This window comes from Annulohypoxylon truncatum (genome assembly GCF_022578515.1).
Source record: "Annulohypoxylon truncatum strain CBS 140777 unplaced genomic scaffold F4807scaffold_22, whole genome shotgun sequence".
Taxonomy (NCBI): Eukaryota; Fungi; Ascomycota; class Sordariomycetes; order Xylariales; family Hypoxylaceae; genus Annulohypoxylon; species Annulohypoxylon truncatum.
Window position 1 is genome coordinate 420,363 of NW_025953808.1, and position 27,245 is coordinate 447,607.

The 27,245-nt window shown below is 49.9% G+C and overlaps 10 protein-coding genes and 1 non-coding gene across 11 annotated transcripts; 7 read left to right on the forward strand and 4 right to left on the reverse strand.

The window, feature by feature from the left end:
• The first annotated feature begins 888 nt into the window (after window positions 1-888).
• On the forward strand, window positions 889-2,633 carry F4807DRAFT_152287 (uncharacterized protein). Its single transcript, XM_047993222.1, has 3 exons — window positions 889-1,616; window positions 1,666-1,800; window positions 1,849-2,633. Exons 1-3 carry the CDS (start codon window positions 921-923, stop codon window positions 2,602-2,604), a joined length of 1,587 nt encoding a protein of 528 aa, XP_047852968.1. The 5' UTR covers window positions 889-920; the 3' UTR covers window positions 2,605-2,633.
• On the reverse strand, window positions 2,634-3,462 carry F4807DRAFT_152288 (uncharacterized protein). The gene has a single exon (XM_047993223.1). The coding sequence runs from the start codon at window positions 3,190-3,192 to the stop codon at window positions 2,662-2,664; it is 531 nt and encodes a 176-aa protein (XP_047852969.1). The 5' UTR covers window positions 3,193-3,462; the 3' UTR covers window positions 2,634-2,661.
• An 821-nt stretch (window positions 3,463-4,283) lies between these two features.
• Window positions 4,284-4,395, forward strand: F4807DRAFT_t95. The gene has a single exon. It is a non-coding gene; the product is annotated as a tRNA-Thr (tRNA).
• Window positions 4,396-4,790: 395 nt separating this feature from the next.
• Window positions 4,791-6,373, reverse strand: F4807DRAFT_452358 (MFS general substrate transporter; the record flags this gene model as incomplete). The annotated part of the gene is made up of 3 exons (XM_048000323.1): window positions 4,791-5,141; window positions 5,204-5,969; window positions 6,021-6,373. 3 exons carry the CDS (start codon window positions 6,371-6,373, stop codon window positions 4,791-4,793), a joined length of 1,470 nt encoding a protein of 489 aa, XP_047852970.1.
• A 105-nt stretch (window positions 6,374-6,478) lies between these two features.
• On the forward strand, window positions 6,479-8,317 carry F4807DRAFT_152404 (Zn-dependent exopeptidase). The gene has a single exon (XM_047993226.1). It carries the CDS (start codon window positions 7,019-7,021, stop codon window positions 8,234-8,236), a length of 1,218 nt encoding a protein of 405 aa, XP_047852971.1. The 5' UTR covers window positions 6,479-7,018; the 3' UTR covers window positions 8,237-8,317.
• An 81-nt stretch (window positions 8,318-8,398) lies between these two features.
• On the forward strand, window positions 8,399-10,599 carry F4807DRAFT_461778 (Zn-dependent exopeptidase; the record flags this gene model as incomplete). The annotated part of the gene is made up of 4 exons (XM_048001731.1): window positions 8,399-9,498; window positions 9,553-9,650; window positions 9,698-10,386; window positions 10,444-10,599. The coding sequence occupies 4 exons, from the start codon at window positions 8,399-8,401 to the stop codon at window positions 10,597-10,599; spliced, it is 2,043 nt and encodes a 680-aa protein (XP_047852972.1).
• A 1,214-nt stretch (window positions 10,600-11,813) lies between these two features.
• On the reverse strand, window positions 11,814-14,064 carry F4807DRAFT_152387 (aldehyde dehydrogenase). The gene has a single exon (XM_047993225.1). It carries the CDS (start codon window positions 13,458-13,460, stop codon window positions 11,958-11,960), a length of 1,503 nt encoding a protein of 500 aa, XP_047852973.1. The 5' UTR covers window positions 13,461-14,064; the 3' UTR covers window positions 11,814-11,957.
• On the forward strand, window positions 14,040-16,603 carry F4807DRAFT_152319 (putative GMC oxidoreductase). The gene is made up of 2 exons (XM_047993224.1): window positions 14,040-14,862; window positions 14,915-16,603. The coding sequence occupies exons 1-2, from the start codon at window positions 14,619-14,621 to the stop codon at window positions 16,330-16,332; spliced, it is 1,662 nt and encodes a 553-aa protein (XP_047852974.1). The 5' UTR covers window positions 14,040-14,618; the 3' UTR covers window positions 16,333-16,603.
• Window positions 16,604-16,771: 168 nt separating this feature from the next.
• On the forward strand, window positions 16,772-19,406 carry F4807DRAFT_152418 (DEAD-domain-containing protein; the record flags this gene model as incomplete). Its single annotated transcript, XM_047993227.1, has 2 exons — window positions 16,772-16,905; window positions 16,980-19,406. Coding segments are annotated over 2 exons (2,414 nt in total), but the record flags the coding sequence as incomplete, so codon positions are not given.
• Window positions 19,407-19,676: 270 nt separating this feature from the next.
• Window positions 19,677-21,606, forward strand: F4807DRAFT_431383 (putative FAD synthetase). Its single transcript, XM_047998493.1, has 3 exons — window positions 19,677-20,358; window positions 20,482-20,968; window positions 21,121-21,606. Exons 1-3 carry the CDS (start codon window positions 20,159-20,161, stop codon window positions 21,307-21,309), a joined length of 876 nt encoding a protein of 291 aa, XP_047852976.1. The 5' UTR covers window positions 19,677-20,158; the 3' UTR covers window positions 21,310-21,606.
• A 5-nt stretch (window positions 21,607-21,611) lies between these two features.
• F4807DRAFT_152440 (uncharacterized protein) lies at window positions 21,612-25,690 on the reverse strand. The gene has a single exon (XM_047993228.1). It carries the CDS (start codon window positions 25,622-25,624, stop codon window positions 22,112-22,114), a length of 3,513 nt encoding a protein of 1,170 aa, XP_047852977.1. The 5' UTR covers window positions 25,625-25,690; the 3' UTR covers window positions 21,612-22,111.
• Window positions 25,691-27,245: the final 1,555 nt, after the last annotated feature.

Sequence of the window (27,245 nt, forward strand, 5' to 3'; positions counted from 1 at the left end):
GTGGCGGAAGAGCTCACCGACCCCTTCAACTTGTCCGGGGTTGGTGTCGGACCGGAGGTACAGCACCGCAGTGTCCTTCTGCATTTTCTTTCCCACTCTCTTCGTCGTGTTAGTGTCCTGTTGTCCTGTCCCGGTTTCCGTCGCTGTTTTAGGTGGTCTCTTCCCCCGCTGTCTTGCAGACATGTTGGAGTAGTTGTCATGGAATCCTTGTTGCTGGGTGTCCTCTTGCTCTTCCTCGTCTTCCTCGCTTTCCTCCGATGGCCACGAGCTGGCGGATAATGGCTAGGAGCTGTCGGATAGTGGCTACTTGGTGGCTGATAAGGCATTGTCCCGGGCGGGTACGGGGCTGCCGTTGGTTGATGGTGGTCTTCTAGCACATAAGCCGCCAAGTATGGGGCTCGTGTGTGAACTGGGTTCGGCGTTGCCTCGTGGCTTCGTGCTCCGCCCGGCGTCGTATAGTTAGCAATATTCCGAATCGTTCCCGTTAAACGGAGAGGTGCTACCATGTGACGTCCTGTTCTGGGACAAACGTAACAATAGACGCAAACAACAACAACAACAACAAACGATCGTAACAACGATTTCTCGTGGAGTGAAATAAGTTGTTTTTCTTAACTATCTCAATGCTAAGAAGCCCTATTTTACCCCTCTTAGCTAATAATCTATTCTCCCTTCCTTATCAAAGCTAGTAGGTCCTTCCTTCTCAGGACGAGGAAGGAGAGTCCTGTGACAACCCTAGAGCTTTCATAAGCACTGCTTCCTTCGTCCATCCTCCAGAAATATCCCGAACAGCCCCGACAGTGTTTCTGTCGTTACCACACGATGGCGAATTGACATGTTGTTATGTTACACTTTCTTCCCCCCCCCCCAGTATTGGGTTGCAGGATAATTTCATCAAAATTCCAGGCTAAAACAATCCAATGTCACACCTCAGCCGTGGATGCTTGAGATGTCGTCAGCGACGAGTCAAATGCGATGAAGGAAGACCTTCCTGCCAGCGTTGTATCAAACGCAATGAGATCTGCGAAGGCTATCGCGATGAGGCCAGCATCGTATTCCGCTACGAGACTGAAAGGGTAATTGAGCAGGCCAGCATAGTCGCGTCAACCTCATCATCTACTACTTCCGGACGAAGCTCTAGACGAAGGAGCCGATCTACTGACAATAAATCAAACTCGAGTAGATCAACTACATTTGTTGACCCTTCAGACCTTACGGAAGAGGAAGTCGCTAGTTTTAGATTACCAAACCGTCTTTCGTGGACCAAGACTACCCCAGTCCATTTACGGTCTACCCCTGAAGATGAGGCAGTCAATCTCTTTCTTGACAAGTACGTCATGTATCCATGTGCCGAGACGTCCTCGCCTGGGTTCCTCGAGCATCTACCATGCTTGTTCAAAGATGTGAATGTAGAGGGCCGGTACGCGTTACGTTGGGCTGTCCGAGCTGCTGCTTATGCCGACCTGGCCAAAGCCCAGAATACCGATGTCCTGGCTAAGAAGGCTTTTCATTGCTACGGGATGTCGCTTTCAGCACTGGGGGAGTCTTTATCATCGCATGGCAAAATTCCCGATGATTATGACTTAATGGCTGCAGTCATGTTAGATATCTTTGAGGTACGTCTTAAAGTGGTTGGCTGACTAATCACATATGCTGAACTTCTAGACTTTCTTCATCGAGGAGCCTACGATGAGGGGAGCTCATGCTCAAGGCATGGCACAGATACTAAGACTGAGAGGCTCTGACCAAATCTACAGCCCCCGTGGATGGAGCCTATTCAGACTCGCGCACCACAGAGTTGTGAGTTATCCATTCACGACGACTTTATGGTGTACTTATAGGTCATAGCAAAAACAATCATTAGCTTTCAACCTCAAGCCCCTCGATGAGTCGAAACAATGGATTGACCAATTGGATGACGACGTGACCTCAGTCCGTTTGGAAAAGGATGCCTTTCGGATCAGCCAGACGTGTGAACGAGGAAGGCAGTTGCAGGAGGCCCTAGCTACTGGAAATTCCTCGACACTCGATGTCCTCGAAGTAGTGCACGAGTTGGTTAAGCTAGATCAAGAAGTGGTTAGCTGGCGGCAAAAGCCCGAATGGTCCTTCAAGACACTGAATGTGTCTGAATTGCCTACATTCGATCCTTTAGTAAAACCTTTAACTAACACTGTCCAACTTCATGCGGATCTTTGGATGGCATACGAGTGGAATTACCACCGCACGGCACGTATCATCGGCCATCAGCAGATATTGAACTGTCTAGAGACGGCGGCGGAGACCTCCGATCTCATGAAAGAGAGCCTAGACATCCTAATCGAGCAGTTCACTAGTACAATACAGTTACTTGCCGACGAAGTTCTGTCAACTGTGCCTCAAACCTTCGGCGACATCAACAGTCTAGGCCATTTACACGACCACAAGTCCGGCCCTCCACGGTGCCGAGGGATAGGGGGATACTTACTCCTGTGGCCTATCAAGATCATCAAAGGGGCACAATTCGCAACGACACCGGAGCAAAAGCAGAACGCCCAAATAGTCTTCGAACGGATCCGCGAGTACACCGGAATGAAATCGCATCTCGGATCTCTGAGCGTAATATGACACCAATACCTATTCTACATCCTTATAAATACATGCTTAAAATTACAACACGACACGCTATTTACCAGGGCCCTTAATAACCGTCTCGCCCAACTCCTCCCCGCTCGCCAGCCTAATCTTCTCAGACCCCACGCCCACGAACGCAATGCGGCACACGTCGTCCGTGCGATTATGCCAAGCATGATTAACGCCCTGCTGAACAATAAACTCGCCCGCCCTCACGGTCTTCTCGTCGCCGCCGTCGAGCGCGAGCACGATCTCGCCGGCCAGCACGATGGCGTAGTCGAGGCTCAGCGTGCGGTGCATGGGCACGCTGTACCGCGGCGCGATGTTCGTGATGCAGAAGTTGACGCCCGTGGCCGGCACGCGTGGCAGCGTCTTCCGCAGGTCGGCGGCGGCGGGCGCCGCGAGGTTGTCGACGGGAACTGAGGGCCGCGCGTCGAAGATGGTGAAGGAACTCCCGCTTGGCCCGAAGGGCGAGAAGGGCTCGAGGACTTGGTCGGAGTGGAATATGGATGTGCCGTCTGCGGCGTGGGTTGTGACGACTACGCGGGCGCCGCTGGATAGGAGGGAGATGGTGGAGCTCATGGTGCGTTATGTGATGGGTTTTATGAGTTTGATAGTTTTTGAAAGAGTAGGCAAGTCTGCAATGAGTCGTGGATCAACACAAATTTGTATGAATATCTCAGTTGCCGATTAGACTCAGTGGAAAGGCGATACGATTTATGAGATGGGCTGAGTAGCTTTTTCGAGGACTTCGATGCTAGTTTATGACGGACATTTGGAGGAATAGACGCGAACATACTCGATATTTATATATGAACTCTTCTTAGGTTCTCCTTAGGTTCTCCTTAGGTTCTCCTTAGGTTCTCCTTAGGTTCTCCTTAGGTTCTCCTGTTGGATGTCTGTCTGCATCATATGTGAAGCTGTATCGAGGGTACATACCTCGCGGCGCTAGCCGAATGTAGTAACCGGCACGAGGTGCACACTGCGCAGCGACATCCATGGATGTTTGACAGCGTTTACCAGGTTGGTGGGTCCTTTGGTGGTTTCTTGGGATTCTAACTCAAGAGTTACGTACCTGTATCGCCTTCAGTAGGATCAGACGATTGACACGATTGACCAGTACAAGGACGAGAATCCTTCTCCTTAGGCAATCATTATTCCGACGAATCATGGCTACGGCGTTCGCTTACTTTAGGGTCACCGTAACTTCTCAATCCTGTATTCACGATACTTGCATGCCCCTCGATGCCCCTCCTTACGCCTTATCCGGAAAGCCACGCGAACCTTCATGTCATAAGGAAGCCCGTTTGACATATTTATATCTTTGCGTTAATCTAGGAAGGCACATCTTTTATTGTACTTGTATGGCAGGTATTTCACATAGAAGGAGTAGCTCAGCATTGTGAGCTTAAATGAACAGCAAATTGATTCTACAGAAGCAGCTACACTACAACATCAGTCATGATTTATCTCCTCATTTTCGCAGCTCTATCAATGCTAAACTTAAATATTGAATGTCGAAACTAAACCCTACGTGAACCTTACTTAAATCTAATCCTTCACACAGTACGTTTCGCGCCATCGAAAGTGCAACCTATCACATGCTAGCTTACTCCGCAGCCACCGTTTAGTATATATCATGCCCTAAGACAATTAATGACCAATCCCAGTCCGCCCTTATAGCTCAGTGGTAGAGCGCAGCACTCGTACTGTGATAAGATTCCTCGTGAATATAGTTACAATCTGCAAATGCTGAGGTCCATCGTTCAATCCGGTGTGGGGGCACATACATTTTGCTACCTTTTTTGCATCGATTCTTTTGACTCTCACTGCCTTAATACGTAGCGTATATGTGCAATTTTATCGTTTTTAACTATTCTCTTCCATAAAGTAGAAGGAGCGACTGCGGCGATGACATAATCATATAGTGTGAATAAGAACGCTGAAGAGGAGAACGATGACAACAACCACAACAACGACGATTATACTGGCGACGAATAACATATATCTAATTCATGGCTACCTTCATGCTCAGATTAGATAAGAAGGAGCGACTAACGAACAAGACATATCTATTGATGTAGAGCAGGTGGTACTTGCCAAACGGGCGCTTGGCGTTGAAACCCCTGATTTTCGAGATACTCAAATACGGCTTATGGAATTCTATTTAACTATCCATATTATAAAACGTATCTAAAGTCCGGATTCTCAAGATCAGTCTTGTCATGCATGCCTAGCCTCATGCCGTCTAGTTTCTCTTGAGTTGTCTCGAGCGCTCCAAATTGGCGGTCTCTTTTCTTGTTCTCCATAACCATGTAGTAGCGGAGAGCGATGGCACAGAGCAACGCAGCGCAGAAGAACACCAAAATTGTCGTGATAGCCAGCACATACTTTGGAGCATCCTGATCACGGAAGAAGAATGGTCCCGCGATATTCCCGGCGGCGAATACAACGAAGAGGAGCGTATTCGTGAATGCCCGCTTGGTGTGACCCGCGATATTCTGCCCGACAATTGTGAGGCAGAAAGGCCACTGTGTATCTGTATTAGCGCTGAAGATATCATAAGTGAGTTAAGAAAAGAGTGAACACGAACCGTGACAGCATAAGAATTGATTAGCCAGTATGCGACAACTCTACCGTACTTGTTGGCACCGGTGCCTATCGTGCCATAAACTGCGGCAATTCCCGCAATGGCAGGTAACAGTGGAACGATCATCCCAAGCGTTCGTAGGTTGCCGTATTTGATTGACAAGAAACCCCAAACGACCATGCTCCCGGCGCTGACGACGGACGACGGAAGACCGATGAGCAACGTTCTGAACGAATCGAACCCAAACCCAGAGATTACCAGAGAGCCAAAACTCGTCAATCCACCATTTGGCAACTGGATAAAAAGGACAAATGCAAGGAGAAGCCAGGTCTTCACGTCCTTAATCGCATGCCATATTTGGTAATTCTTCCACTGGTACCCCTTGATTCCCATCATATTCTTCGCAACCCTCTGGACGGCGATGATCTGTTCTTCGCGCGCGAGGAACTTGGCTTTGTTTGGCGTCTCGGGCATGAAGAACAGCCAGGCAAAGCCAACGATCATACTGAGGAGACCAAGAACCAAGAATATATACATCCACGGCTTCAGCGCCGTGTTTGTGATATGGCCGAGTCCGTACGATAATAAACTGGCTATGATGGAGAAAGCTCCCTGCATCGCTGCCCAGAGCATAGTCCTCATTACCTGCTCGCGTCTGGTGTAGAACATGGATGTATAGAGCACAAAGCCGGGGGTAACAACGCTCTCAGCAACACCAAGGAGAAAACGGATGACCATCAGACCGGCGAAATTGCGCAATCCAAGATGACTACTTGTAAGTTAGCCCTCTTCAATTAAACACGGAGCGTGTAGGACTCACGCGATCATCAACACTCCCCAACATATAACAGACAAGCTCAGGACTCTAGCCGTTCTACATCGTTGAAGGATATAATTGGCAGGGTACTGTGCAACTAGGTAACCGAAGTAGAACATCGAACTAGCCCACGAATACTCTGTCCCGACCAATCCAAGGTCCTGGCGGAAGTTGAAGAGGACAGCCCAACCAAGGGCGACTTTGTCGACATAGTTTAGTCCATACAGGGCGCACATCAAGGGGAGAAGGTGAAGGTCTATCTTTCGCTTGACCGCATCCTTTGCTTCTTGCGAGATAGGTTGAGGACCGGCTTCGTCGAAGAGTTCGATACCCTCGTCGGCGACCTCGCCTTTCATCGCTACGTCCACGTCCACAGCGCTATCACGAGCCGTAACGGCCTCAATATCGTCACTCTCGCCCATGACTCTTGATGTATGAGGCGCGAAATGTTTCCAGATGTGTAAGACCTGAAATTGGGGGATTATCGCGAAAATTGTGAAGGGGGTATTTTTATTGGAACATAGACCAACGCGTCGGCGGCACCGACGGCCGAATGCCAGTCATATCTCCAATTCATCACTGTTTATCTTTTACGCCCCTGGCCTCCAATGATCACTGTATGGAAGGGCTCTATCGTGTAATAAGAGGCTTATCAGTCGTTATAGAGGGGCATACCCGAGGAGGTAATTCCGTTGATAATCGCCCAGGCTAACTCACCTAGTTGTTTAGGGATCGGGTATCTCCTTCAATTCGGCTCGCCCCGACGAAATTGCCTTTTCGGGAAATACATTCGGTGGCCTTCGCCGTAGCTGCCCCGACCGGAGTTAGCGATTTGATTGGCTAAATCATCGGGCGTTAGGCTCAGTGGAAAGTGCGACAGGCGCAGTTAGGCGGTTTGCAACAGCGACCAATTAGTGAATAACAGTGAAAGTGCTTCCCTAATGCCAGCGGTTACCACGCAACAACAAGATCATTGAAAGTGATTCAACAGATCAATCAAGATGCAGATACCAGAAATTGACAAAGATGAATGTCTCGCATTCCTGTCGAAACTCGTCCAGATTAAGAGTTACTCCCAAACAGATGGCGAATTAGAGGCGACGGGATATATGGCAAAGGAGATGACGAAAATCGGTCTCGAATCTGAATTAATCCCATTTGACGGTGGCAGGAGACAGAACGCACTGGGCATCTGGAGAGGGAAGGGCACATCCAAAGCGGCGGAAGCACCAAAATCACTTTTATTCAACGGCCACCTAGACACGAACCCCGTGTCCGAGGGATGGACAATAGACCCCTGGGAGGGGAAGATCGACGAGAACTTCATCTACGGCATCGGCGTCAGCAACATGAAATCCGGCTGCGCCGCCTATTTCTGCGCCGTCAAGACCCTGATGGCCGCCGGCTGGACGCCCCGCGCGGACGTGATCCTGACGTACGTGGTAGGCGAGCTCCAAGGGGGCGTAGGCACGCTGGCCTTAATCGAGCAGGGGAGGATTAAGGCGGACTACTTCATCAATTGCGAGCCATCCGATATCAAGGCGGTGACCATGCACGCCGAAGCACTGACGTTTGAAATCACGCTGAAGGGCATTACGCGTCATATGTCCGCGCGGGAGGATGACTCGCAAGATGCCATAATGGCGGCCTGTCGGCTGATTCCCGAGCTCAACGGCATGAAATTCCGGGGCGCGAGGAGCAAGGAGCACGAGAAGTGCAATAGACTCCAAGTCGGTATCGTCCACGGCGCGCTTGGGAAGGAGCTAGCGGAATGGCGGCCTGCGCAAGTAGCTGATGTATGTAAGCTTGCCGGCAGCGCGCGGTATGCGCCGGGCCAGACGCAAGAAGGCGTTATGGAGGATATCCGGGTGGTCATCGAGAAGTGCTTAGTGGACTTTCCTGGCATGACGTTTGAGTTGAAGCAGAGGTTTGAACCTACAATGCCGGCCTTTGAAGTATCGAGGGATTCCAAACTCGTCAAGTCCCTAAACGACGCGTATTTCACAATTAGACAGGAGGAGCAGCCTACCGGAGTCTTAGCCCCGACATGTTTCTATGGATCTGATGCTGGGCACCTCTACAAGTCTCTTGGTATGGAAGGTATTGTATGCGGACCTGGAGGAAAGTACAATACGCGCCCCGACGAAGCTGTTGATATTCCCGATTATCTGGATTGTATTCGGATGTTCATGCGAGTAATTGTGGATATATGTGGGTAGAGGCGAGCTTAGGGTGGCGGATATCTCCTTCAGCCTTCAGGGGATTAACCCCGCGGAGTGAAAATAATAAATACATGAACTGTGCCCTTCGTCGGCAAGATTAAGTCACAGATATTGGATTCGGATGAAGTAAAACGATTCACCATCCACTGATAGTAAACGATGCGGGCCTTGAGCCAGGAAGATGCCGAAAGGCTTATCGTCGAAATCCCCGAGGTTGACAGGCTTCGTTCCTGTTCCAAGCTATACAGTGCGAAACCGCATCTCGCCGGTGACCTGCAGCACGCGGAACGCATCCGAGATCTGTGGCGCTCTTACGGCATCCCCACCGAACTTGTCCGATACGACGTGTTGCAGAACTTTCCTAAGCACTCGGCCCTAAATCTGCATCATGGAGATGGCTCGATCGCCTTCAGTGCGAGTCTAGTTGAGGATGAGGTAGTCGAAGACCCAACTTCAGCTCCGCGGAACGGGCTGCCGGCCTTCTTCGGGTTCGGCGCGCATGGCACAGTGAGCTCTAAACTCGTCTATGCAAATTTCGGCACGTTATCAGACTTCCAGTTACTCGAGTCGAGAGGCATATCTGTCAGAGGAAAGGTCGTGATCTGCAAGTACAGCAAAGTCTTCAGGGGGTTGAAAGTCCGAGCAGCGGAGCAATTCGGTGCAATAGGGGTGATCATATACAACGACCCCCAAGAAGACGGGGAATACACCGTCAAGAACGGGTATAAGGCATATCCTCATGGTCCGGCAAGACATCCGAAAAGCATTCAGCGCGGCAGCGTCGATTTCTTCTCCGTCTCTGTTGGCGACCCCACCACGCCGGGCTACCCAAGCTTGCCAGGCGAAGACACGGAACGACGGGATCCAAAACACGCCATTCCTTCTATTCCTGCTCTGCCAATATCTTTTAGTGATGCAATACCATTCTTGGAAGCGTTGAACGGCCAGGGGTTGAGTCCCGAGGAGCTTGATCAGTCAGGGAGCGATTGGAGGGGGGCTTTGGATGGTATTAATTATTGCACAGGCCCTAGCAAAGTCGACGTCACGCTATGCACCGAAGGAGACTACCGTTACTCTCCAATATACAATGTAATAGGAACTATTGAAGGTGTAACGGATGAAACTGTCGTCTTAGGTAACCATCACGACTCATGGTGCTGTGGCGCCGTTGACCCTGTGAGTGGAAGTGCGGCAATGAACGAAGTAGCAAGAGGGCTTGGCAGTCTTATAGAGAAGAGTTGGAAACCGTACAGGAAAATGTGAGTTCAAATCGAATGATCGCCTCTCAACATGTGCTAACTAGCAATGTATAGTATTCTAGCTTCTTGGGACAACGAAGAATACGGGCTTGTAGGATCCACCGAGTTCGGCGAACATCACGCAGAATGGTTGACGGAGAATTGTGTCGCTTGTAAGTTCTCGCATTTCATCCGCTAGACGTTGACCTAACAACCATAGACATCAATGTGGATGAGGCCACAAATGGTGGTAACATTCTCGGAGCTTATGGAAGCCCGTTACTGGCTCATGTCCTTCGCGAAGCAGCAAGTGCGATACCTTCACCGGTTACTGAAGACAAGACAGTATACGACGATTGGCTACATCTTCAACAAGAAACTTCACATCCGCTTGATCAACCCAATTTGACAGTGATGGGCACCGGAAGTGATTATACAGTTTTCTTTCACCATCTCGGCATTTCTTCTTTAGATATGCTTTTTAATCAGAAGGGAACAGCCGTCTACCCATATCACTCTAACTACGATAACTACTACTGGATCGACAAATTTGGGGATCCGGGCTTCAAGAAACATCTAGCCATGGCCAGGCTCTGGGGTCTTCTGACTGTCAAGCTCGCCGGAACACCAGTGTTGCCCTTTAGAGCTTCCGATTACGCAGACGCGCTGAAACGACACGTCAAGTCTCTTAGTGAGAAAGGTATAGCTGGATTAGTTCTTGAGCCATTGAAAAGATCAACCTCCAGGTTTGAGACAGCTACGAAGGCCTTTGATAAAAATGTCCATCGCGCAGAATTGGTGACATCTCGCCGACGGTTGCCAGAGATCAGCAAGGTCTACATGAAGCTCGAAAGGTCATTCTTACTCACAAAAGGTGGGCTACCCGGACGGCCTTGGTATAAGCATTTGGTAAGTTTTCTACCCCGAGACCATCTCCATAGTGGATACCGTCTAAATCTTTCCAAGATTTTCGCACCCGGGTTGTGGGCAGGTTACGATGGGGTTGTTTTCCCATGCATCACCGAATGCCTTGAAAACGATGATATACAAGGTGCGAACGTGTCGGTTCAGGAGGTTGCCGAAATCATAGACCAGGCTTGCTCCATTTTGCATAATGGGTGACCAACTATCTATGGTCCTGGCGGCGTAACTTGTTTGGAAACATTATCTCGTTAAGCTACCGGTGACGTCGAAGTAAGCTTTGGATTATACAACCGCACGGCGCTGATGACCGATATGCAGGATCTAGCCATGCAATCACGGAATGGAGATAAATATCTAGCAGAGCGTGGTATTCCATATACGATGAGATTAATTCCTATTGGCTCTGCGATGCGGACGGTCTAGAAGGATCGTCTGCAATGTCCATAACGGAGGTTTAAGGGATCGGCAGTAGACCGGGGATGATCTATGAAACAACCCCATACGCAGCTGCACCTCCTATTGAATAAGATTAGGACCGATAACCGAAGAGCCGCATCGCTACGATTGCCGTTAGGGTTGACTCCTTCGAAAGAACGGTATTGCCAAGATCGTGGGGTAGTTCGTAGCATGGAGTTTAGGATGGAGACGTGGGTAAGGTTAGACTGTTGGCAGGCGACATATGTATTTACATACCAGTATATTGGTAACTGTAGGCACCATAACTGCCTGATAGGCCGCGAGCATATTTGTGTTCAAGAAAAGGAGGTTGGAAAACAAGTACGAGTCGTCGTAAAATTGTCAGTTAACCATGTTCCTGTAATGCAGACCCTGAGGGGGAAAACCTCATGAACGCGAGAGAGTTTTGTAATACCTGGCCAGGTGCTCATATGAATAGGTAATACTGAGTTGAAGTATTTAACTGGGAGTCTTCACCTTCCATCCCAACGCACAGTATCAACTTCTTTTTGGAGCAAGTGACTCACCGTCGCCTAGCAACACGTCCCTCACCACCACCATAGTAACAGCGGCAGAAAACCTCAGCTACCGCCCTGGGGAAACCTATATATACCCAGGCACCCTCCCACCAAACTTTCCTTCCTCTCCCTTTCCTTTTCCATACCGCCCGCCCACACACAGCGGGAATACCGAACATACTGGCCATCCGCCCTTCCTTTTCTTCTTGGATGGTTCAGATGTTGGATATTCTTCCACTTTCTTTTCTTTTCTCTTCTTGTTCTCCTTACCCCTTGGGGGTTCTCCTTTGTCATTTTCGCTGTGTGGTTTTGGATTGGGGCAAACTCAAGTTCAACTTGGAATCTTTGGAACCTGACCGCCCTTCGGGTGATTCACGCTACTTTTCATTAATCTCCTAGTATCACGCTGGGATTTAAAGGAGAGTCGTGAAAAATCTGCGGTGCTTCCCATTCCAGGCCTGATCAAGCACCGTACCACCAATTTTGACCGGTGTTGACGATATTTACATTTTGAGCGTTCATTCATACCAAATAATTTTGCCATACATATCCAACCCACCCTTCCTACCTCAACGTTGAATTTTACAACTTCGAAAACACAGTTGGCACACTCCCACCCATCTCGACCAATGTGCTCTTATTCCTAACCCACGCCTCAAGACCCCTCCGTCCATTCTCCACACCAACGCCGCTCTTCTTCCACCCTCCTACCGCCATCTCCGCCGGGCTCTCGCCCCAAGTATTGATCCACGTGATACCCGCCTCGAGCTTTGCAATCACGCCGTGGCACAGATCGATATCGCGACCTACCACGCCCGCCGCGAGTCCCAGCTCCGTCTTGTTAGCGCGTTCGACAGCCTCGTCGACCGTGTCGTACGTCAGGACCGTCATGACCGGTCCAAAAATCTCCTCTCTCACAATCTTCATATCGTCCGTACAGTCCGTAAAGACGGTTGGCTGGACCCAATAACCCTGTTTCAACTCTGCCGACAGACCGCTGGGCTGCCCCGGCCCGCCGCACAGCAGTGTCGCCTTATCCGTCTCGATGCCGTGACGCACGTACTGAACCACCTTCTCGTAGTGAGCCTTGCTACTCAGCGGACCAAAGTTGGTATCCATATCAAACAAATCACCCGCTCGGACGAATTTCACTTTCTCCAGGAGCACGGCCTCGAAGTCTTTCTTCATCGCCCGCGGAACAAACACACGCGTGCCATTTGTGCACACCTGTCCCGTACTGAAGAAATTCGCCATCATCGCCACATCAACCGCCTGCTCGACCTGTGCGTCGGGCAGCACAATGAGCGGGCTCTTGCCGCCGAGCTCCATGGTAACGTATTTCATCTCGCCCGCAGCAGCGCCTGCCACCTTCTTCCCCGTGCTGACCTGACCCGTGAAACTGACTTTCGCGATGGCCGGGTGTTTCGTCAGGTGACCTCCGACATCGGCAGCGCCGTACACGACGTTAAAGACACCGTCCGGTAGGCCTGCTTTCTTATAGATATCCGCTAGGTACTCCGCGTGCAGCGGCGTGAACTCACTCGGCTTGTATACCATGCAATTACCCGCGGACAGGCACGGCGCGGATTTCCAGAGCGCGATCTGGATGGGGTAGTTCCAGGCTCCGATGCCCGCGCACACGCCCAGCGGCTCTTTGGCCGTGTACACGGATGCCGTGGGTCTGAGGCGGAAGGACTCGCCGTTCAGCCCGCCGCTGGCCACCAAGTTGGCGAAATACTCGAGGACGTCGGCGCCGGTGACGATGTCTACCGTCGAAGTCTCCGAGAACGGCTTCCCGGTATCGAGGGTTTCCACGCGTGCGAGCGCATCGTTGTGTTCACGCAAGAGAGCGACAGCTTTCTGTAAGATGCGTGCCCGTTCTATGGGAGGCGTGCTGGACCAGGCGGGAAAGGCGGCTTGTGCCGATTGAATTGCGGCATCGACTGATTTTGTTGACGAATTGTTTATCTTGCAGACGGGCTTGCCATTCGATGGGTCGATGGTTTCATAACTACCGGAAGACTCTGCCGAAGGCTGTGGTTTGCCCGCGTAGAATGTGTGGCGGTCTACATCTCTGAACCCCATGGTGCCGATATCGATGGAGAGTGATTCGTGCAATTACGCTCCGAAAGCCCTGATAATAAACAAAAGATAGTGGCTGCTGGTTGTAAGCACTATTCTTTCGCTGTCGCTGCTTTACCAAGTCGTCTTGCTTTCTCTATCAACTAGATCGCAAGGCTGGCTATGAATGGCTCCTCGGTTGGCACGTCGTATAAGTCTTATCTTTAACAGGGAGGCCCTTGTTGTGAACTATATCCGATGTGGAATACACTAATGAAAAATTTGATGCCTTTAAAACTTTAGGGACGATTTCCCGTAGTCCTAGCCGTTCTTCCAGGACTTGAAACACGAATTTTGGGCGTGGAGATTCAATTAGTTCGGACCGGATTGGATACGTAACGTCATTCCAAGTCGAAGCGGAGAAGCGGTATTGGCACCCTGCGGCTCTCTGACCCCACCTGATTGGTGAGAACGAGGTTCAGAGGGGATGCTAGTGGTGATCCCGAGATTGATACAGAGATTCCGGAGGAGCTCGGTTTCGCGGCGGCTTAAACTATTTTTGTTACTAGCGTTGATTACGTCGTCAGATATGTATTAAGTCAAAGAAAGAGTTCTTTAGAGATAAGAAGATTCGATGGTGGCGTGCTCCGTGGCGGTTGGTAGGCTGAGTAGGCTACCAAAATGGCTTCAAGGTTTCTTTAAAAGAATGCCCTTGCATTAGCTAACTCCCAAGTAGTATGGGCAGTATGGGGTACTGGAAAACAGGAAATGTTGGCTAGGAATAATTGAGAAGTTTATCTTTTTCCCAACCCAGAATAGGACCAGCCACCGATAGACTAGTGCTCCCCACGCGTTTCTGGCTCATGACGAGTCAGGCCATTCACCGCTCAGCCCACAGGATTCCGCCTGCATGTACAGGGACTTGACGTCTTCACTGGCCAATAATGGATGATAAGGGTTCCATACTAAAAACACTTACAGCTCAAGACCGAGTCCCGACCCGGCTTGGCGCCTTTGCTCATCGTCCACCCCGAACGCCCCCGAAAGTTTCTGTGAAGTTTCTGCGAGATTGATAAACCACTTACTGCCTCACCATTGGGGCGTTCGAGACCTGCAGCTTAGACTTACATGCCCTGCTGATCTTCAACTGTTCCTAGACGAACTAGCTGCCGCGAGATCAAGATGACTACCACTCAGCTTCCCGTGTCGGACTCTGATAAGTACGATTATGTAGTCGTCGGCGGAGGCACAGCCGGCTGTGTCGTCGCCGCCAGGCTCGCGGAGCATCTCCCGCATAAAAAGGTGCTCCTCATCGAGGCCGGTCCTAGCGATTTTATGGACGACCGCGTCCTCGACCTCAAGCAGTGGTTGAACTTGCTGGGTGGTGAGCTAGACTATGACTACGGCACCACTGAGCAGCCTATGGGTAAGTCTGACACCCCGCGTTTGGTTGCATCTTATCTTACCGTAATCCTCAGGCAACTCTTTTATCAGGCATTCTCGAGCAAAGGTGCTGGGAGGTTGCTCTTCACACAACACCTTGATTTCTTTCAGGCCATTCAAATATGATATGGATATATGGCAATCGTTGGGAGCACGTGGCTGGACCTTTCCCGTATTCATGAAGGCGATGGATAAGTTGAAAAATACTATTCAACCAGTTCACCAAAAACATCGCAACCAACTGTGCAAAGATTGGGTCAATTCGTGCAGCTCAGCACTAGATATCCCGGTGATCGACGACTTCAACAAGCAAATTGCGCAAACTGGATCGCTGAAACCCGGTGTTGGCTTTTTCTCGGTGAGCTACAACCCAGATGATGGAAGACGGTCCAGCGCATCTGTTGCGTACATCCACCCTATTCTAAGGGGTGAAGAGAAGCGACCGAATCTGACGATCCTGACTAATGCTTGGGTGTCGAAAATCAATGTTAGTGGTGATGCTGTGGAGAGCATCAGCTTAGGATTGAAGGATGGCTCTTCACGTGCCATCAAGGCAAAGTCTGAGATTATATTGGCCGCCGGAGCCGTAGACACGCCTCGACTTATGATGCTCTCGGGTATTGGTCCCAAGAAGCAACTGTCCGACCTTGGTATCCCCGTCGTCCGCGACATTCCGGGTGTTGGCGAGAATTTGCAGGATCACCCCGAAAGTATTATTATGTGGGAGCTGAAGAAGCCCGTCCCGCCAAACCAGACGACTATGGACTCTGACGCGGGAATCTTCCTGCGTCGCGAGGCACCGGGAGCCGGTTCTAAGAAATCCGCCGCAAACCCGCAAGGCCTTTCTGACGGAGATATTATCGATGTTATGATGCATTGCTACCAGATTCCATTCACATTAAATACTCTTCGCCTAGGATATCCCGATATTCCGGACGGATACGCTTTCTGCATGACGCCAAACATCCCGCGACCACGCTCCCGAGGTCGACTATACCTGACTTCGGCAGATCCGAAGGTCAAGCCGGCTCTTGACTTCCGATACTTCACCGACCCTGAAGGGTATGATGCGGCCACTTTGGTATTCGGCATGCGAGCAGCGCGCAAGGTTGCGGAGCAGGCACCGTTCAAGGACTGGATTAAGAGGGAAGTTGCCCCGGGACCTCAAGTCCAGTCTGATGAGGACCTGAGCTACTATGCGCGAAAGGCAGCGCACACCGTCTACCACCCTTGCGGAACGACCAAGATGGGTGACACCACGAAGGATGAGTTGGCCGTCGTTGACGAGAAGCTAAAGGTTAAGGGATTCAAGAACCTACGCATTGTGGATGCGGGCATATTCCCAACTATTCCAACTATTAACCCCATGTTAACCGTACTGGGTGTTGCTGAAATCGCCGCCGACATGATCATCCAGGAGTCCAATTCCCAGAAGGAGAGAGCTAGGTTGTGATCAAGTTGGATATTTTATTTGTGTACGATTGAATTTCTTCATGCTTTGATGAGGCTCGTTGGCGCGAATTGGATATGAGCGTGGCCGCTGAACTTGGTGCAGGCTGTCATGTTATCGACTATATTATAGCAGATTATGCATTACAAATAGTGTACATAGAAAAAAGAATGTGCTTAGAAGTGTAGCCTAGAGCGTTGAGAATCGAAATTGATATGATCATTGCATTCTTTCCCTTCAATGTTCCTTAAATTCAAGATTCGGAGAGCACAGGGTAGACCCACTCTTTACATAAGCCCAGATAGCTATTGTGGCTGAAAGCGGTCAACAGTGCTACAGCCACAATACGGCCACATTTCGGCAGAATCCCCTCCAAGTAACTTTTTTTTTCTTAAATTTTCAAATGGACGAACCTATTGAAAGTAAATAGCAACTAAAGTCGCAATGCCTGCTGTCGCTCGTCCCAGTAGCCGCGCACCGCAAAAGCAACAGAAACAAAAGGAAAATTCAAAGTCCCTGAAGAGAAAAAGGGACCAAGAAGATCTTCAGAAACTGCAAAATGCAGTCGACGAGTTTGTAAGTCGCATTTTCTTCGACTGACGAATATTTGCTATAAGCGAGCTTTGGAAATTAACAAGACTCTTTTCTAGGATCCAAAATCCGAGGATAACACTCAATTCTCGAAATTACCTCTATCCAAGCCTACCGCTTCCGGTCTAGAAGCATCGCATTTTCAAAACCTAACCGATGTCCAGGCTCGAGCAATTCCTCTTGGGTTGAAAGGTCGCGATATCCTCGGCGCCGCGAAAACAGGTTCCGGAAAGACGCTTGCTTTCCTCGTCCCCGTCCTCGAGAAGCTCTATCGAGCACAATGGACAGAGTTCGATGGACTGGGCGCTCTAATCATCTCGCCTACGCGCGAACTCGCGGTCCAGATTTTTGAGGTGTTGCGCAAAATCGGGAGGTACCACACTTTCTCCGCTGGCTTGGTCATTGGAGGCAAGAGTTTACGCGAAGAGGCGGAAAGATTGGGAAGAATGAATATTCTTGTTTGTACGCCAGGCCGCATGTTACAACACCTTGATCAGACAGCCGGATTCGATGTCGACAATCTACAGATGCTAGTCTTAGACGAGGCCGACCGAATAATGGACATGGGTTTCCAATCAGCCGTGGATGCGCTTATAGAACATCTCCCCAAATCTCGACAGACTATGCTTTTCAGTGCCACGCAGAGCAAGAAAGTTTCCGATCTGGCTAGACTAAGTTTGAAGGATCCCGAATATGTCGCAGTTCACGAAGCCGCCGCCGCGGCGACTCCGACGACACTGACACAACATTACCTCACCACACCGTTAGCGGATAAGATGGAGACGCTATACGGATTTATCAAGGCCAACCTCAAAAGTAAGATGATTGTGTTCCTGTCATCAGGGAAGCAGGTCCGTTTTGTGTATGAGAGTTTCCGTCACTTACAGCCTGGTATCCCACTCTTGCATCTACATGGTCGGCAGAAGCAAGTACAGCGGTTGGAAATCACGAAAAGATTTACTTCAGCTAAACACACGTGTCTCTTTGCAACAGACGTAGTTGCGCGTGGTGTGGATTTCCCTGCGGTAGACTGGGTGGTGCAGATGGACTGTCCCGAGGATACCGACACCTACATCCACCGAGTTGGGCGCACGGCACGTTACGAGAGAAACGGCAAGGCGGTGTTATTCTTAGACCCGAGTGAAGAGGAAGGGATGTTAAAGCGACTCGAGCAACGGAAAGTGCCCATATACAAAGTCAACGTACGGGAAAAGAAGAAGCAGAGCATTCAGAACCAGATCCAAGACATGTGCTTTAAGAACCCTGATCTCAAGTATCTCGGGCAAAAAGCTTTCATCAGCTATACCCGGTCTGTTCACCTACAGAAGGATAAGGAGATTTTTGACTTGAAGAAGTTGGACTTAGATGCATATGCTGCTAGCCTGGGTCTACCTGGCGCCCCTCAAATCCGATTCCAGAAGGGTGAGGACGTGAAGAAGTTGAAGAATGCGCCCCGTGCTGGAATGTCGAGCGATTCAGAATCAGAGTTTGACGAAGACAAGGCAAAACGAAAGAAGAAGGGCGAAGTCCGGACAAAATACGATCGCATGTTTGAACGAACGAACCAAGACGTATTAACAAGCCATTATACTAAGATGATCGGCGATGGAGAGCAAGGTGCGAATGGTGAAGAGGATGAAGATGATTTCCTCTCTGTTAAGCGAGTACTCCGTGGTGATGATCTGGATGATGCCAATGGGGAGAATGCCCCGGCACCGGGAACGAAAATCATTGAAGGGCTAGGTGGCGAAGAGCCATTTGTTGTGGATTCTAAGCGTAGAGAAAAGATGCTTAAGTCTAAGAAGAAGATGCTCAAATTCAAGGGCAAGGGTGACAAGGTGGTGTTCGATGACGATGGAACAGCCCATCATCCGTACAGGATCAAGGACGAAGATGACTTTATACAGGATGGATCTGCAGAGGCTCAGCGACAGAAATTCGTTGAAGAGGAAGCGGTTAAGGTTAAGGAAGCTGATATCGACGACAAGCAACTTGCTAAAGACAAACGACGAGAGAAGAAAGAAAAACGGAAGGCTCGGGAAGCGATGGAAAATGGCGAGGCGATGGGTAGCATGCCGAGACTCTCAGCACTCAACGATGGGGAGGACCCCTTGGCTTTCCTGGCGTCTTTGCCGGTGGCAGGAGAAGGGGGCGAAAGCGAAGCGGAAGAAGAGAAACGTCCAGCTAAGAAAGCGAAGAAGTGGTTCCAGGATGACTCGGACAATGAGGGACAGAAGGCTAAAAATAGCAAAGGTAGAGGAAAGGTCATCGAAGTCACTGAAGCACCGGATACCCTGGAGGACTATGAGGCGTTGGCTGCTGGTTTGCTCAATGATTGAAGAATTTAGGTTTCGATCAATATATTGCCTGATAATGCAATTGTCCAATAATATATATGATTGAATTGACGAAATACGTCAGCTTCTAGCTGTTATGAGAGGGTATCGGACACATGTTTTCCGTATTAGGCATCGAAACATCTTTCCGAACTACTCAACGTGTATTCCACGATTCAAGTTGCTTCAGTTAGATTAATTTTTTCGTGCAATTTGGTACGATATGTAGGTACGCATACGGGAGGTGGGCTGTAGCTTGGCGTTCTGGACCTTACAATGTCATGGAAGTTCTGTAAAGGCCGAGTGGGCTTGGTTCTAATGACTTCTATGGCTTCTACGACTACATCACAAGCTTCGATGCTTCGAATAGGGGCCACAGGGAGGAGTTCGGTACCTATCGATAAGCATAAAGGACCGAAGGTAGGAACTCTTTAAAGCCGCCTAGAACTTGCGACCCCTCTAAAACCCCTCCATCCTTCCTTCCAGCGATGGGTAGAGCTGACAAGGGTTGTCGCAAGGGACCCATAAATGTCTTGGTCTTACTGTAAGGCGCAGAACCAACGTCGTATTTTAATACTCAACATCTAAGCCTCGATAGCTGATGACCGCCGACGAACAAGTCCCAAGATCCGCCTTACTCATATACTAAATCCTCCCACGATAAATCGTGACTGCACTACCAATGTCGCCTCGGTCCGAAGCGACATCGACGACTGTTTCCTGAAACGTAGAGCATGGCAACCGGCGCCCCTTGAATCATCCCGTCATCGGCTTCTTGCAGGATGCAAACATACGGTCTGACCGACAGCTAGACATCTTACAGACCAAAGTCATAAACCACATATCATAGACTTAGAAGAAGTGGATAAACAGAACGAACCAGAAAAACAACCGGAGAGAATATGTCTGGCCCTCAGAACGGGCCAGTGCCTCCTCGTACGAACGGCGCCGGGCCGAAAGAGTTAGAGACGCTATGTCGCGAGCTCAAGGTCAAGGTCGACACCTTTCTCGACACGCCGACCGAAGACGAAGTCCTCAACTCGGTGAAGAACCAGATAATAGTCGCGAGAGGTGTTATAGACGAGGCCCTGCGGCGGTATAGGTGCGGTACAATTTCCGTTTATTCCCGCCTCCAAGTGCCTCTGGATAATATTGGATATATTGCCGGTGTTACACGACGATGTAAAATGTCTCGAAGCAAGCTAACCGTACATGAGCTCCCCAGACCAGAAGAACTCTCGCTCTCTTACAACGGCGGCAAGGATTGTCTAGTCCTCCTAATCCTAATCCTCGCCTCCCTCCCCTCATCAGCCTCCCTCCAACGACCGCAACCGTCCGCACAATGCACACCCGCCTCCAACACCACCACCCCAACTAACGCCTCCTCCCTAACCTCCCCCCCGCCGCCCTTCCCGCGCAGCCTGCAGGCGCTGTACATACGCCCGCACCTGCCCTTCGCCGAGGTGGACGAGTTCGTGGCCGCGACGTCGGCGGCGTACCACCTGGACCTGACGACGTCGAACGAGGCGATGAAGCCCGCGCTGACGGCGTACCTGCGCGAGCGGCCCGAGGTCAAGGCCGTGTTCGTCGGCACGCGGCGCACCGACCCGCACGGCGCCGCGCTGACCTTCTTCGACGAGACCGACGCCGATTGGCCGCGCTTCATGCGCGTGCATCCCGTTATTGACTGGCATTATCGGGAGGTTTGGGGGGTGAGTTTTCTCTGTCTCTCTCTGGTGTTTTTGTGATTGTTTGCTGTTTTTATATATTATTCCCTTTCTACGTTTTATTTTTATACGTTGTAGAATGGGACGAGATGATCAAGGCAAGTTAGAGAACGAGGAAGTGGCTAACCATTCGCTAGTTCATACGCGCCCTTGGCATCCCCTACTGCCCTCTCTACGACAAGGGGTATACGTCGCTAGGCGGTATAGACGATACGCATCCGAACCCGGCGCTGAAGGGCCCCGGAGGTAAAGCGGATGGTGAGCAGTTCAGGCCCGCGTACGAATTGGTAGAGGATAGGGAGGAGCGGCTCGGTAGGGATCGATAATCTCTTGCCTGTTTTCTTGGGGGTTGATCGCGGGTTAAAGGACTGCTAGGACTGGTTCGTGAACTGCATGAAGATGACGGTAAGCATTAGCGGCTATGGGGCATTATGTTGGAATTACACCAACTCCTTACATCACGGAGCATGGGTAGGTATGCTCAAATCTCAACTTACAGTATCATGGGAAGGGTTAGATAGAGGTTTGTTACCCCCTTTGAGGTTACCTAGATATCTTTTCCTTGCCTACCTAGGGCTGTCTCGAATAGATTAACATATTATCAAATCACCTTTGAGTTGTTCAAATGCTTTCCTGGATTACCACGTACATGTTTTTAACAAGCTTCTACAATTATAACCTTGGCAAAGTACCTTCGATGAGAAAAAAAAGCGTGCAATTCAGCTCTAAACTAGGTAGGCAAGACTGTACCCTCAAGTATTTGGTATCATCCACCCGCCAGCCAGCCAGTCAAATACGTACACCCCTCCGACTCCGCCTAAATATCAAAGACTAGAGAACCGATCGATACCAAAACTCCCGAGTTTGCTTCACTGATTGTCGATCGATTAGCTACTACCGCCACTGCTACTAATATAACCTGTGTAGCCTAGCCAGCCTGTTCATCCGTCTTATTATCTGTCTCGGCTCTGCTTATGCTAGTGTATGTCCTCACTACCCCTTCATATTAACCTATCAGCGTGATACTGTCCACGTCACTCTTCATTGCACACGGTATTTCCGACGAGCAACTGAAGTGTGGACCATATCTTGGCCGTGTGCACATTACTAATATCCTTCCTATCATTCTTACTCTCGGCCACCCCACTCCTTCCACGGTTCGGTTTCCACGATTTCGCCGTACATTCTGAGACGGTAGAAGCACGTGTGATCGGCGCCATAGTTGCTGATAGCCCTGACGATGAGGCTGCTCGTGTGGGCGCGCATTTGGGCGAGCTCGTCGCTGAGCTTGAAGACCTGGATGCCGTCGCCCGTGTCCTTGTCCTCGTACACGAACTCCGCGACCTTGACGTACGCCTCGTTGAACTTATTCTTCTCCGACTCCACCAGCGGGAAGTTGGTTTCCGAGAAGACGCGCACCTCGTCTCGCAGCGTCATTTCCTCGATATAGGCCCATACTTCGATTTGCCTGGGCCTGGCGCCCGGGTCTAGCGTCGAGCCGGGAAGAATGTGTTCCACGACGAGGTTCTGCGGGATAATGTCGCGGCTCATCATCACATGAATAGACGCGGTCTCCTCCCTAAGCCCCCAAGCTTTGGGTCCGGCACAGAAGCACTCGCCTTCCTCGGACCAGGGCGACAGGGCTTGCATGAGGGGTTGGGTGGACCAGCCGTCGCGTTGGTACCACTGCTTGGATCGGAACTTGTAGTAACCCCTAGGTATCTGCCAGGGTTTAGAGCTGTACGTGGGGTCGATAACCGCGCCGGAGCCGGCGCCGAAGAAATTGATTTGGTTGGCGAACATGTCATTCGCGTGACCGCGTATTTGGCCTTCAGCTATGGCGCTGAGCTTGATGTCCCGAACAGCTTTCTTTATTGCAGCATCACAAATTTTGACGATTTCTGCTTTTGATATATTGGGAGAACCTAGGGCCGAATCTCTCAGTCTGGCGACGTCTTTGTGGAGCTGCTGTATTTGGTCGTTCACATCCGAGAGCGCATTGTTGATGTCATGGGCGCGAGATTGCGCTTCTTTCTTAAACAAATCCATGAACTCCTCTTTGGTGACGGCAACCCCAGACACCCCCTTTCTTAATGCCTCTTTGTTTTTGCTTACCCATTTATGCCAGCACTCTTCGCAGTGCTTGCCCCTCAACGTAGGATCGACTGAATCTGGAATAGGACCGGCGGTGGCATTTGCAGTTTGCAGCAACCTACTTCCCTTCAACCGGTTTTTGATAGCAAGCCAATGAGCATCTGAGATGACCGGCGCTTCCTTCCTAACCTGTTCCAACGTAAGAATGATGTCGTCTTCTCTCATCAATTCCCTCAAGGCGTGCCAGAAGTCCTGGGATATCTTTAGTCTCCCGCTCTTGTCTCTGTGGACAAAAACCTGTTCTGGGATTTTCGGCGCAAGATTTTCAGCAAGGTTGTCAGCAACTTGCGATGGCGCATCGCCTAATATCCCAGTACCCGCCCTAGTACTGCCCTGGGAATATGTTGAGGTGTATTCACGGAATGTTCTTAACGGGTGTCTGATTCCTGATGGAATGACCTGGAGGACATTGTCTCTAACCGCATCCCATTGAGGCCATTGGGGTCTATCCAGGATGTCATTCTCAACAGGGAGACGATCATGATTGATAAAAGTTAAGAATACCCAGACTCCAGCTAGGATAGTTAGAAAAAAGAGGATTGCGTCCCACTTGTCTACAATCCACCTAGTCCACAGAGTACGCTTCCGACGAGAAGGTCGATGAGACTTGGGCTGGGCAGCCTGTTGAGAGCCAGCACTTCGGACAGGTCTCTTTGGGGTAGGTCTCCCTGCAGCGCGTCCTGCAGCCTTTAAAGCTGCTAGATATTCAGAATCGTCATACCCGTTTCTATCGTCAGCGTTACCGTCTTGTTCGAAGGGACCAGGGGTCTTCTCAGTGGCCCCAGTGGCCCCAGGCAAATCATTCGCAATAGGGCCTGGGGTTTTGGTTGGCCCAGCGACTTTAGTAGTAGGACGGGGCCGATCAGCAAACAGTCTTATGGTGTCTGATTTCGGAGGGCCGGCTAGATTAGCAACTCTATCTAGCTCGTCGATGATGCTCGTCACTGTGATTGGGTCTTTGCCCATATCACGTATTAAAGACTTTGCTGCTTGGATCTCGGCTGGTGATAAATGATCTAGCGGCTTTATGGGACCGCGACGTCCAGTATTTGACTGCGGTTGTGACGGTTTCCGCATGCCTTGGATAAAATTGTTCACGATGCTCCACTCTTCTGGGGAGAGCCCTTTTGGTACCTGGTTCCTGGATGAATCTTGAATTGCGCCGTCACCCTTATCGGCAAACCCAGATCCACTAGCACTTGCATTTGCATCCACGCTCTTCGCTGCCGGGGCCTCGTCTGAATTATGAATCGGTCTCGTAGATTGGGGTTGCTGGGATGTGGATTGATGAGACGTGGTTTGCTCGTACGCCGGTTCTTCGTGCGTAGGTTCAAAAGGAAGGTCCTCATATGAGGGTTTCTCATACGTGGATTGCTCATATGTGGGTTGCTCATATGAGGGTTGCTCATACGTGGGTTCCCCATACGTGGGCTCTTCGTGCGAGGGTTCTTCGGAAGGAAAGGGCTGATAAGTCGGTTGCTCATATGTTGGTTGCTGGGATGAAGAGACCTGGGGACCGGGTGGTACGGACAAGGTGGGCTCCCAACGCGGAGTGGGCCGATCCGGGCCTGGCAAAGAGCCTGATGTATAGGGAGAGCCGGATGCAAATGATGCAAATCCTGCAGGTGCCGTAGGCGCTGACGTGCTCTTCGGTTGAGGCTGGGTAACTGGCGGCTGAGATGTACCCTTCGGCTGAGACGTGACGTTCGGCTGGGATGTAATTTTTGGCTGAGGTGTGTAGACACTAGCATCGCCATATAACGTGCCTTCGCCGATGAAGCTTTTCGAAGAGCTAGGACGCAGTGATGTACCGTCATCTGGATAACCAATCCCACTCGATGACATGAAAAATGGGGTCGGGTTTGTGACTGGCGCTGATGGCTCTCTATTATGGATGAGAGAATCTGGATCCGCAGATCTGTATCGCGTAGCATCAAGGGGTCGCATTCTTCTGTTGTCTGGATTAGGATAAAACCTTGGCCCACTGAGTGTAGGAATATGGGCAGCGAGCGGAGGATCGCGGTCAGTTGCTGGATCAAAGTCGGGGTCTACTCCATCTCCCATATCATCTCCCATTTCCTCATCATCAGGCTCTTCATCAGCCACTTGGAATAAGCCTGCTGGGACTCCCCGTTGCTGGTCCTCGCTAACTCTTTCGTCCCTCCTAGCTTCCTCCACAGTCTCTTCCGTAACCTTTTGCAGGTCATTTTCCATGTTGAAACGACTACCATCCCTGCCCCTCATCCGTCTTGTGAACCGTCTGTCTTCATCATCTTCAGTGACGAGATCAGATTTTGGCTTTCTACCCCGTCTCCTTCTCACGTTGTCAAGGTTTGCATGAGTATTAACGCCATATGAACCATCATGCATGGGATACAGACTGGGTAGATCTGCAGACGGAGGTTCAGAGTAGCGTGCTTGCCGTGAACCAGGAGTGCCGCTTCCAGCATTCGCACGGCTTTTTGCCCGAGTGTTGCGGGATGACATGGTGAAAGACGTATACTTCAGATAGCCTTAGTAATCTTAGGTTATGGACGAAAACCAATGATCTGAATAGAAAGTTAGTACGAATTGAAAATAAATGATTTTTGTAGAAATAAGTTGTACAGAAACGAAGGGAGTCGTATGATAAACTGGGGTGGGGGATGTATTTAACAGGTGTGCACGACGGGTTTTCATATGAGTGTGATAAGTGGTAAAAGTGCAGCAGAGAAAATGAATATATTGTTATTATATGTGGCCATGGTACCCCTCATACAATGGCTGTGAATATGGGATGGTTTAGGTGAGATGGGGAGTAACGAAATAGTGAAGTAGTGAGATGGGAGCTGCTTAAGCCTTACCTAAGATCACCCTTACCGGTGGAACTTCAACTGCAGGTAATGTGGTGGTGATGCCTTATGAACCACACTAATTCACAATGATTGATCGGAAGGAAGAAGGTTTATGGTTGGGCAAGGGATGAGTCCCGATGAAAGATGTAAAATTAAAAAAGACGATGATTTTGGTGGAAGTAGATGTAGATGAATGGTTTTGCTCATTCCCAGCCACCCTGCCTAACAGTTAAAGGTCTAAAGATTTCCAAGGTTTGCTCGATGTTGTGATTCTGAAAGCGTCTGGGTGCAAAAATGGTATTATGCTTTGTTAACAGGTACCGTTGCACACATGCGGAACAGCTACCGGGTGCGGCGACGCATGTGGGCAGCCGGAGTTGTCGAGCTGAGATGCGCCTCGACGAGAAGTTTCCGAACACGGGTTAGGCCATGGGATGGACAATGACTTTCTTTGCCCTTCAGCACGCCTAGGACCGTCAAAGAAATGACTGGAATGAGATTATTAGCATCTTATTAGTATCAAAGTAACAGCATAATTCATAGCCGGTCGTCTCAGATTGGAGGAATGCGACTTTGAACTCATCCGGTCGCGTCGCGTGGCCTATCAATTAAGAAGATGAAGAGGTGAATCAGGTACCTTGTATCTTGGGTCTGGTAGCAAAAGCAAGGCTGAGGACCCCTGTCAGTTGGCAGAATTCACCCGCCACAAACCGAGGAGGTCAAGCCACATTTCTTGGCAACCGAATTCTTGGAGAATTTAAGTACGTACCTGCATCCTCTTAGAAGCCTTGAACGTTTTTTGAGCGGAACATTAAAGTCATCATCCAATGCACGCCATTCAAGCGGACCAATTCTGTTCAACCCAAGGTATCTAGAAAACTGCTCATAGCCTTTCTATCGATATTTCCATACCTGATATGAGCAGTTCACATGTTTTTGTACCATTGTACTAATAACTATACATGAAGCCATCTAGGGATTGATATCTCTGTTATTAATACACCAAAGACTCGGCAGTTTCTTTCTGCTAAGATAGTACTTATATACCCACCTAGGCATGTTAGCATTTCTACACCTATGTAGATATTAAAGTATTAGTTCACATTAAAGGTGTAAGTAGGTATCTATATTTATAACATTGGAGTACTTATCAATCATGACGACGACAAACTAATACATGATCATACCCTCCAAACTGCTTATACCTGCCCTGACTAAGAAAATTGATGAGGGATATCTATCTAGGTATTCAAAGACAACCTTGGGAGCAATAT